The sequence below is a fragment of the Oncorhynchus mykiss genome, chromosome 19 (genome assembly GCF_013265735.2).
Source record: "Oncorhynchus mykiss isolate Arlee chromosome 19, USDA_OmykA_1.1, whole genome shotgun sequence".
In the NCBI taxonomy this organism is placed as follows: Eukaryota; Metazoa; Chordata; class Actinopteri; order Salmoniformes; family Salmonidae; genus Oncorhynchus; species Oncorhynchus mykiss.
Genome location: NC_048583.1, coordinates 19,986,086 through 19,997,631, shown reverse-complemented (window position 1 = coordinate 19,997,631; position 11,546 = coordinate 19,986,086). Strand labels below are relative to the sequence as shown.

Sequence of the window (11,546 nt, the reverse complement as noted above, 5' to 3'; positions counted from 1 at the left end):
ATATGCTATTCAAATAACTCACCATCGTGCTTTTGAACGGTGGTCCATGTCTCCACTTCGGTCGCCATGGCGCTCTCTTGAACTGGTTGTTTACCGTTTGATAGCGATCCACACAGTTTGGCCTGTCACGAAAACAAATAGCAGAAACGTGCAAAACAGCGTGAACAAAACAATCAAACAAAATGTGCACCTAAAGGAAACATTGGTGTTATGCACATGCATGCCAAAACAATTTAAATACGTTAATCCTCACCCTCAAGCAGCTTGCTTGCTCGTGCTATATAACGTCAGCTATAATACCCAACAAATATGAAATGCCGTAGAAAAATGAATGTCAAATAAATTCGACACTTTTTTAAATGAAATTAATATATATCTACTATTCCTTTCAGAATAAATCTGACAAGAGCATGGGGGGAAACCGATGCGCAAAGAGAAAATAATCCGTGGACCTTTCCGCAGCAACCTAGAAAATAAACAAAGTCTGTTTTTAACTTTGGACCGTCTGTCTCAATGTCACGTGGTTAATACAGGGGCAAGTCCTTTTCTGTTCTGGCCAATCATTTGGGGTTAGTGTTATCCGAGATTCTTGGGAAGTCCCTACCTTAAACCCTACAATTAACCCCTACCGTTATCCCAATCATAACGGTACCAAACCCGAACTATTTTAAAACATTTAAACTTCAATGCGGTAGGGACGTCCCAAGGAACCGATATTGCAAGGACCAATCAATTCAATTTCAATGTAAGGGATTTATTGGCATGGGAAACATATGTTTACATTGCCAAAGTAAGTGAAATCGATAATAAACAATAACAAATTAACTGTAAGCATTTACACTTACTAAGGTTCCAAAATAATAGAGACATTTCAGATGTCATATTGTGTATATTTACAGTGTTGTAATGATGTGCAAATATTTCAAGTACAAAAGGGAAAATAAATAAACATAGGTTGTATGGCCCTCCTTAACCCGGACGACGCTAGGCCAATTGTGCGTCACCACATGGACCTCCGGGTCGCGCCGGCTGCGACAGAGCCTGGTCTCGAACCCAGAGTCTCTGGTGGCACAGCTAGCACTGCGATGTGGTGTCCTAGCCACCCGGGTCCCATTTTTTGCAGAATTCTGCATGAACATTCTAAATTTGGTGTTTGTCCCATTTTATGAATTCTTAGTTGGGGAGCGGACCCCAGACCTCATAACAATAAAGGGCAATGGGTTCAGATCCTAATTGGTATGTCGAATTCTATGTTCATTCTACACCACCTGCTTTGTACACTTTTTGTATGAATACTTCTTGCCATTGAACCCTATAGGCCTAAAATGGTCGCTTCCAGTGGTTATTATTGTCATGTGACCATTCCAAGATGGCGGCCCCCTTAGCCTACTTTATATTAGCATGCTAGTGTAATTAGCCGCATGCTAACATGAATGCTAACGTTCTAACTTATGCTTGCCTATGTATGGGTTTATACTGTTTATAATGTTAGGTTAGCTTGCACTGTTGATAACGCACTACTGTAGCATTCTAGCTATATTCGTTTAAGCTTTTCCTTTAAACTATGAGTCCACCTTACCGGGTGGTGCTCTCCTGTCACGGAGGTTTAAAGGAAAGGAAAAATATATCATTAATTCCAATTAATTGAAATAGGCCTACCTTGGATATTGACGTGACAAACACATTTAAACCCTCGAAAGTAATTGTTATCTGGGTTATAATGGAGTGCCATAACTATTACTGTAATGTTATTTAAATATTTGCTATAAAAAATTGTTCTATCAACTTGATGTGAGAAACGCATAGACATGAAAATTGTTTGATACGCCTTGAGGCGTATCAAGACAGGTTTTGTGTTTGAAGTTATACCGCAAAAGATGCGACTCCGGTGGGACTCGAACCCACAACCTTTGAATCACTCCTCAAGTGCTTGACTAGAAGTCCAATGCGCTATCCATTGCGCCACGGAGCCACCTGTTGATAGCTTTCGCACTAGCTAATATAACGTTGCGGAGTCCCAAAAAACCTTGCGTAGCTACAGCGCATTTGAGCTAGCTTCTCTATGTACACAGGTTACTAAATACGTCACAATGGTCACGTCATATGTGAAGGAAGATAAGTATAGATGTCGTGTACATTGTAAGTGAACAACGTATAATATACATTAGCCCTGATAATATTGCTGTAGTATGGATTGAATAACAAAACATTTGCTGGCTGATATCTGAAACCGCTTTAGTTTAGCGTTTTCTTGCCACGGACGCGTTGTGCAGTGGATTGAACATAAAGGGACGGCTCTTTCGCAATATAAAGGGACGGCTCTTTCGTCAATAGAGCAAGAATCACATGCTGTTTAGTGAAACAAGCGAATATATTGTGCTAACTGTCATTGTAGCTAGCTATATGAGCATCCCCCAGTTAGTCGAGGACATTTCTGGTTGCGACAACCTAGTTATGATATCACTGTCTGCAACCAACAAGTAACCAATATTTGCACTCGCCAACCAATCCGAAGATTATCGCTCATCAATCGAGGTTGCTACACCAGGAATTAAATCATGGGGGGCATTTTCTATCAAGAACCAACATACTCGTCGAAGCCTACACTATATCGAATCCCAACACGGGTGCTGTATTTAGCCTTGAATGGTTTTTAATGCTTTCTTTTCATTACAGTGACAATCTGAGAGTAGAAAAGTAGCGGGCTTCATCCGACAATCCTCTCAGCCTGTAAATCTGTCATCATCATCCGTTACTTTTCATTATGAAAACCTGTCTCTTTTTGTCAAACCACTCACCCACCCTCTTCAATTCTTGGTTACTCCTTGGTTGCACTGGCGTCTCGGATTGGTTGCCAAACCTTGGTTGCAGACGGCGATATGATTGGTTATCGCAACTAGAAATGAGGTTGTAACAGAGTCTTAGAAATGTGTTGAAATTCCATAAATGGCTTGCTGAAGACAGAGCCCGGATAGCTCAGTCGGTAGAGCATCAGACTTTTAATCTGAGGGTCCAGGGTTCAAGTCCCTGTTCGGGCGATGTTTTTTTTTTTTTTTACCCTCTGAGTGGCTGAACGATAATTTTGAATTCACCTTGATTGAAGACGACGCCTAAATTGCGTTCTTGTGTTTACACAAATTCGTTGTATTCAGAAGGTCCGTTTCTTGTATTTATCAGTTTTAAAGACCGCCATGCTATAGTCAATAATAAATACAGAGCAAGAGTCTACTTTGACTGGATTTGATCGGAATATCACTTTCAAGGCTGTCTGGTGAACGTTTCTGTGGGGCTAATTTATGCATTTCCCAAACGTGCCGCTAGGTGGGCTTTTACATAATTTTTTTTAAATAGAATTTAAGTACTTTTACTTCTAGTATGACTAATTGTACAGCAAAGCCTTTACAACATTTACTTGATACTTATATATTAAAAGGACTGAAATTCAAAAGGAATACATTATATGTACATTTACTAAGCACAGTCCTTCACTGTGCTTAGAGTGCATTTTAGTCCAATGCAAACACCATGTTATGTCCTTATCTACTTCTGTACTCTCAACAAATGCATAGGATAGTGTTTCACAGCTGCTATACATTGACATTTACCTGATTTCCATTGTACGTCAAGATGTACTGTTAATACTAGTCTATCATCTATGCTGGTCATTGTGATTCTTACTAACAAAACATAGCAGAAAAAAACCCATCTCAACCACATTACCAGATTGTTGGGATATGAAATGAATAGGTGAAATGACATAGTAATATCTTTGAATAAAGATTGGTTTACATTTCCTCTAATCAAACATGAATATATTCTTATATCATCTAGCTTGTCAAATGTGTGGTTCTGGTTTACTATCGCAGATGTAACACACATTAACGAGTTTCCAGGGCATAGATTCATGGGGTCAAATACCATAGTGATATAATTCAATTACAGGTCTTGGTCATATGGTATGTCATGTCCAGTTGAGTGGTGGAAAATCCACTGCCGGGGTTTGTTCTCTCCGAAGGTAACTGTTGTGGAACAGATGTGGGAAGTCATTCTGGTGCAGAAAGTTCCTCCTACAGGTAACTCATAACAGTTCCTTTCTTTCCAACCTGATGTGCCTCCAGTGGGTAGAACCTGATCACGACCCGGTCTTCAGTAAGTCCAAGTTCTCCTGTAAGGAAAGGGAAGATATTGGCACCGTGTTCCTTGTTCTTCTCGGCAGTGTCAGTGACACCGATGGCGGACACGGACAGTATCACGCAAGGAGCACAAGTTCCACCCATGAGCATTGGCAGTCCAGGTTTCACCACCAACATCATTCTCTCTTCGGGTTTCCCTAGAACAGCGGCTGTTTTGGAGCATGGCTTTTTCAAGAAATCCTCAGAAAACGTACTCTCAGGTAAATTACTTTCTAAATCAATGAACGGCATGATGGTTTTGTAAAGAGGCCGTTCTTTCAGATGAGAAGGCAAAGGGAGGTCAATTTGCCGGTCTGACATAGGTTTTTCAGTACACGACACACTGGCCTGACGTTAAACACAGATGCGCGCGAATTTCGGCTGTATAATATGGAACGCCGTTTGGGTCTTTAGTGTCAAAAAGATACACTTCAAATAACACTATTTGAGGCGTCAAATAACACTATTTGACACGTCACGTAAGCTTCTTTACCAATCTGCACCTGCATATGACCCCACGTCACATAATAATGTAACACTTTGTACGTAGTTATTACACATTGATTACACTCTCACTCTATTTCATACGTCACAACGATTCACCGATACGTATCGCTATGAGTCATAGATTTTGTCACTGGTGATAACATTTGCATAAAGGTCGTTTGGACTCCGCCCAAGTCTCAGGTACTGATGAAAGACGTTCACTCAACTTCTGTTCTCCCGAGGTAAAAAAAATTACCTGCCCAATTTCTGGAAGATCGTAAATCTACCATCTCTGATTTGCACCTGACTGCTGCTCACGGACAGAAGAGATGGATTTCAACCATCAATAGCCCGGTAACGTTAATGTTAGCTATCTATCTATCTATGTAGGTGTTGAGAGTGTGTGGTGTACAAGCTGCAAAACGTTTTTAGGAGTGTATTTTGTCATTAATTATCTATTGTATTTGTTTTATTTCAGTATCCTATCAAGCGTCTTTGGAGGGAAGGTGGTATCACATCACCAAGGAGCAGCTTGAGGTGCTCAGTTTGTCATATGACCGTCAGACAAATGGCAGATGCTCTCAATGTGTCGCACTCTGTGGTCAAGAATAAAGCAATTGTAACACAAGAGGGAGATGTCAACATCCTCTCTAGATTTGATCACATTCCTGATTGATGTATCTTTTTGAGTCATTTTCAGCTTTTCAGGTCCTACTCACTGTTGTCAGACGCTCAGCTGGATGAGAGGATCAAAGGGCTGATATCAATAAAAACAGAATGGCGTCCCTATAAGAGACCAAAAAAAAAGGTTTTGTAAAACAAACGTATCTTGTTTTTTAGGTTGAGGATTGTTTTCCATGGTGCTGTGGATGGAGGATTGTTATCCATGGTGCTGTGGATGGAGGATTGTTATCCATGGTGCTGTGGATGGAGGATTGTTATCCATGGTGCTGTGGATGGAGGATTGTTATCCATGGTGCTGTGGATGGAGGATTGTTATCCATGGTGCTGTGGATGGAGGATTGTTACCCATGGTGCTGTGGATGGAGGATTGTTATCCATGGTGCTGTGGGTGGAGGATTGTTATCCATGGTGCTGTGGATGGAGGATTGTTATCCATGGTGCTGTGGATGGAGGATTGTTATCCATGGTGCTGTGGATGGAGGATTGTTATCCATGGTGCTGTGGATGGAGGATTGTTATCCATGGTGCTGTGGATGGAGGATTGTTATCCATGGTGCTGTGGATGGAGGATTGTTATCCATGGTGCTGTGGATGGAGGATTGTTATCCATGGTGCTGTGGATGGAGGATTGTTATCCATGGTGCTGTGGATGGAGGATTGTTATCCATGGTGCTGTGGATGGAGGATTGTTATCCATGGTGCTGTGGATGGAGGATTGTTATCCATGGTGCTGTGGATGGAGGATTGTTATCCATGGTGCTGTGGATGGAGGATTGTTATCCATGGTGCTGTGGATGGAGGATTGTTATCCATGGTGCTGTGGATGGTTACAGCAGACTTGTTGGGTTTCTGAAGGCCTCTCACAACAACCAGAGTGCCACAGTCATGGATGTCATTCGAAGCAGCCATCACCAGCTACGGAGTACCATCCCGGGTGAGATGTGACCCGGGTGGTGAAAACAACCGTATCTGTGCCTTCATGGAGCAATTCAGGGGTGGTGAGAGGGGAAGTGCCCTCAGAGGAAGGAGCACACAACCAGAGGATAGAGTGACTGTAGGGGGGGACGTCTGGCATGGAGTCTCCAACGTTTACCATGACCTGTTCACCTTCTTGGAGACGGAGCAGATCATGGACATCAACAATGGGGTGGACCTGTGGGCACTGCACTTTGTGTTCCTGCCACAGGTGAACAGAGATCTTGCTGTGTTTGCCAGTCAGGGGAACCGCCATGGGCTGAGGACTGAACAACGGCAGTCACCTCTGCAGTTGTTCGTCTCGGGCTCCCTGGCAATGCAGAGGGCCAATCTGACAGCGGTAAGGGATTTGTTCGCCCCAAATTCAACCATCATCAGCTCTCAAGCCACCACCTCAGATACTCCTCCAACACCTCAGCGCCTCCTCCAACCACCACCTCGGATACTCCTCCGAACAACCACCGCCTAAGCTCCTCCTCCAACAACGATCACCTCAGCGCCTCCTCCAACCACCACCTCAGCTCCTCCTCCAACAACCATCACCTCAGCACCTCCTCCAACCACTGGCTGCAGCTATTTATTGGTCGGGATGGGTGATTGTGCCACAAACCCAGTTCACCATCAGCAACACACAGATGGAGCTGTTGCGGACAATAACTAAATTGGAAGGCCCCAGAGGCAGCCTGGGAGTTGACATTCTACAGAGGGTTATGGCAGTTACATCTTCAGCGCCACTCGTTCCTACTCCAACCTGATTTATACTCCCCTACTGGGATGAGGGATTGGATCTTCAGCGCCACTCGTTCCTACTCCAACCTGATTTATACTCCCCTACTGGGATGAGGGATTAGACGCTATATCTTCAGCGCCACTCCTTCCTTTGAATCAGTTCATTTTTATAATACTATTATACATTTTATAATACTAACATTCCCCCTCTTTCACACACTGTATGATTTGGTCTCTAGAAAGGTGCGACAGACATCTACAACTCTAAACGGATGGGGACCAGAGTTTAGACACAGGTGGCCTTAACAAAAGTGACGTACTTCTCCATTCCGTTACGATTTTGTTTGCTGATATTTGGAGAGTGTCAGGTACTGTTAAGATATAAGGCCGATGGTTATTGTATTTCGCTCCATGGCGCTTTAGCACAGCATTCCATCTGCTGACACAATATTTGTCTTCCACTCAGTACAACACGACCCAGAAGAGGCCTACTGCAAGCACTGGATTGGAGCCTTCAGAGCGAGCATTCCTGCTGTGGGAGGACAACAGAACATTCTGAATGGACATTATTAAAACAGAACTTACATTTTTGTAATGCCCAATCAGGACTTTTATAAATTGTTAAAATAAATAATTGTGTGGGGAAAACCCGTATAGTTAAAAAAAAAAAAAAAAACTATGAAGATAGGGATTCGGTGGTTCGGCCCCCGTTACATTTTATATCATTGTGATTAACAGCAACCGATTACAGTTACTAACATAACATTGTTGACACATTGTGGCAGCTCAAATGATGTGGTTGAAGATGGACTAGTGCAGGGCTCTCCAACCCTGTTCCTGGAGAGCTACTGTCTTGTAGGTTCACTCCAACCCTAATCTAGTGCACCTGATTTGAATAATTACCTGCTTAATAAGTTAATCAGGTTAGTTACAATTGAGGTTGGATTGAAAACCTACAGGAGGGCAGCTCTCCAGGAAAAGGGTTGGAGAGCTTTGGACTAATGGATTTAGTTCTTAGATCAATGCATTTGAAATTTGATAAGTCACTACGAAGGTGCAGTTCCCAGAAGTGGAGCTGTCACTTAATACTTAAAGTCTTATTTCATGTAGTTCTAATTAAATGATGGCTGAAGTTTATTGTTCTTAATGTAGGACATCAAATTATCAGATTTGGATGAGTTGGCTGCGATATGGCAGGAGTACTTCAGTCAATATCAGCAAAGGATATTGATTATGAGTGAAGTGTCAGTAAAGTGTTTCTAAAAAAACGAAACGCCAAGACAAGCAATATGGATTGTAATAATTTTATTTTAATGATCATTACGTGCACAATAACAGCCAATATGGAAATACAGTGCATTTGGAAAGTATTCAGACCCCCTTGACTTTTTCCACATTTTGTTACATTAGAGCCTTATTCTAAAATCTATTAAATAAATTAAAATGTAGCGTCATACCCAAGAAGACGGATGTAATCGCTGCTTCAGTAAAGTAAAGGGTCATAAATCTAATATATCCTCTCTTTTTTTTTATATACATTTGCAAAAACGTAAACCTGTTTTTGCTTTGTCATTATGGGGTATTGTGTGTAGATTGATGAGGGGAAAAATTGTATCCGTTTTTTAATAAGGCTGTAACGTAATACAATGTTGAAAAAGTCAAGAGGTCTGAATACGTCCCGAATGCACCATACAAACAAGTAGATAAATGCTTAAATGTTGATGTGCTGTTACATTTTCAGACACTCAAATGCTACTGTAGTTTAGTGCTACTAGATACAATTATGTGTCGTAAAAATGTTTTTATGCAACACCGAAATGTGGGGAATTCACAATACCGGAGGTCATGAATTCCCTAAAGGCATTGTAGGTGCTATGAAGAGGGAGCCTTAGTGTCACCGCACACGTGTTTGCCTCTGGGTACTTTTTCTTCTGCTGCCCAGCGAGACGCCCTCGCGCTGTGTGGAGGAATTTGATGGTTGGAGTGTCCTCAAACCCAAGGGGTGGCATCACCGTTGCCCCAGTAGCAAACTCCAACACCATCGCCACTGTTAGAGGACATTCTCCATCTGAGGAGTACACAGTAAAACATTTAAAATACACATTTAAAATCACAAAATTTGAATAATATGCAGTTACCGATAAACTTGAACAATTGACTAATTTCACCTTGCACCTCAGCCAGTTGAACCAGTGGCAGACGGTGTCGTTCTCCAAACACCGCCGGTAGTGCTCGAAGCTGTCCGGGTGGTTCCCCAATGCTTTGAGCAGCCCAAGAGAGTTGGGACCATATTTGAACCTGTCATGGTTTAGAGACAGTATGTATATTTAAAATAAGTTTAAGGACAATATAGAGATGTGTATTGATTTAGGGGGGTGGACTGATTAAAAATACTTATGTTAGAGGAGGTAATGACAAGTACTGCACAGATTTATGACAAGAGTTGACTTACTGCTCCAAGACCACCTGCATGGTCCCTTGGACAAATTGCTGAGCCACCAATTCAACCACACCATCTGTCCTCCATTGTCTTGACAACAACTCTTTTTTTTGTAGGGAAACAAGTCTCCTCCTCCTGTCTGTCTTAAAGGCTTCATCTGGGGGAAATGTTTCCCCCAAAACCTCCAAGAAGCTGCTCTCCTCCTGACCATAGGGCACTTTGATCTGCCTCACAGGATACTCTAAAGATACTGAGATATGGAAACGTTATTTAAATCTATTAAAAAAGTATCCTAATATAAAACAGAAAAATAGTCCATGATGTGTAAATCAGTCAAAAAACCTACAATAAGTCTATTTTTAATCACAAGATAGATGCTTACTTACAAAGCAAGCACTGTGCATCGCACTGTGTCCTCATGTACTACATGGATATAGGGAAAATGTTTATTTTTATTTCACCTTTATTTAACCAGGTAGGCTAGTTGAGAACAAGTTCCCATTTGCAACTGCAACCTGGCCAAGATGAAGCAAAGCAGGTCGACACAGTTACACATGGAATAAACAAACATACAATCAAGAATACAGTAGAAAAAAGTCTATATACAGTGTGTGCAAATGAGGTAGGATAAGAGAGGTAAGGCAATAAATAGGCCATGGTGACGAAGTACTTACAATATAGCAATTAAACACTGGAATGGTAGGATGTACAGAAGATGAATGTGCAAGTAGAGATACTGGGGTGCAAAGGAGCAAGATAAATAAATACAGTATGGGGATGAGGTAGATTGGATGTGCCATTTACAGATGAGCTATGTACAGGTGCAGTGATCTGTGAGCTGCTCTGACAGCTAGTGAGGGAGGTAAGAGTCTCCAGCTTCAGAGATTTTTGCAGTTCGTTCCAGTCATTGGCAGCAGAGAACTGGAAGGAGAGGTGGCCAAAGGAGGAATTGGCTTTGGGGGTGACCAGTGAGATATGCGTGCTACGGGTGGGTGCTGCTAAGGTGACCAGTGAGCTGAGATAAGGCAGGGCTTTACCTAACAGAGACTTGTAGATGACCTGGAGCCAGTGGGTTTGGCGACGAGTATGAAGCGATGGCCAGCCAACGAGAGTGTACAGGTCGCAGTGGTGGTTAATATATGGGGCTTTGGTGACAAAACAGAAGGCACTGTGATAAAATGCATCCAATTTGTTGAGTAGAGTGGAGGATATTTTATAGATGACATCGCCGAAGTCAAGAATCGGTAGGATGGTCAGTTTTTACCAGAGTATGTTTGGCTGCATGAGTGAAGGATGCTTTGCTGCGAAATAGGAAGCCAATCCTAGATTTAATTTTGGATTGTGGAGATGCTTAATGTGAGTCTGGAAGGAGAGTTTACAGTCTAGCCAGACACCTCGGTATTTGTGGTTGTCCACATATTCTAAATCAGAACCGTCCAGAGTAGTGATGCTGGATGGGCGGGCAGTGATCGGTTGAAGAGCATGCACTTAGTTTTACTTGCACCTATCCTAATGTACCTATCCTGTTCAGCTGCCGGATGGTAGGGTCAGCGATAAGGCATTTTACTGGTTGAAGTGTAATGCATATTAAGCAGGACATTCATACAAGCCTTAAAATCCAATTTACAATCCAAAAGTCATGTGAAATGCACTCATAAGTAACATGTAAATGTAGGCTTTTTTTTGTTGCTGCAGCTCTATGAGCACTCCCATGTTATGCCACCAACTTGCAACTCCTCACTCTTGTGCGGCAATGTTTGCAAACACAGAATGAGGTCTTATGGGTATCTTATTTCCAGCTTCTCTGATGGAACAGTATTTCTATTTATGGGAATCCTGCAACACAATCTTGACACGTGACAGGCAAGGTTATTGAATGATAAATGAATGATTCTAACACTATAATATATGAAATTCATCATACCCTTCTATTTAAAGCTATTTACAGTAGAGTGAGTGCACACATTTTCATGTGGCCTTTGCGGGAATCGAACCCACGACCCTTGTTGGTCGCTAGTCTTTAACAAATGAGATGAAGAGTGAAACAAACCAGCACAAAC

The 11,546-nt window shown here is 42.1% G+C and overlaps 1 protein-coding gene and 2 non-coding genes across 3 annotated transcripts in view; 1 reads left to right on the top strand and 2 right to left on the bottom strand.

Moving 5' to 3' along the window:
* Positions 1 to 525, bottom strand: part of LOC110497520 (programmed cell death protein 4) — a 36,091-nt gene extending 35,566 nt beyond the window's left edge. Inside the window, exons 1-2 of the mRNA XM_021573660.2 lie at positions 254 to 525; positions 23 to 122 (exon numbers count right to left, since the gene is read on the bottom strand). Coding sequence (XP_021429335.1) covers positions 23 to 68 — 46 coding nt within the window. The 5' untranslated portion in view covers positions 69 to 122; positions 254 to 525. The remainder of the gene's footprint in view (positions 1 to 22; positions 123 to 253) is intronic.
* Positions 526 to 1,880: 1,355 nt separating this feature from the next.
* On the bottom strand, positions 1,881 to 1,972 carry trnar-ucu. The gene is given in 2 exon segments: positions 1,881 to 1,916; positions 1,936 to 1,972. It is a non-coding gene; the product is annotated as a tRNA-Arg (tRNA).
* Positions 1,973 to 2,965: 993 nt separating this feature from the next.
* On the top strand, positions 2,966 to 3,038 carry trnak-uuu. The gene has a single exon. It is a non-coding gene; the product is annotated as a tRNA-Lys (tRNA).
* The last annotated feature ends 8,508 nt before the right edge of the window (positions 3,039 to 11,546 follow it).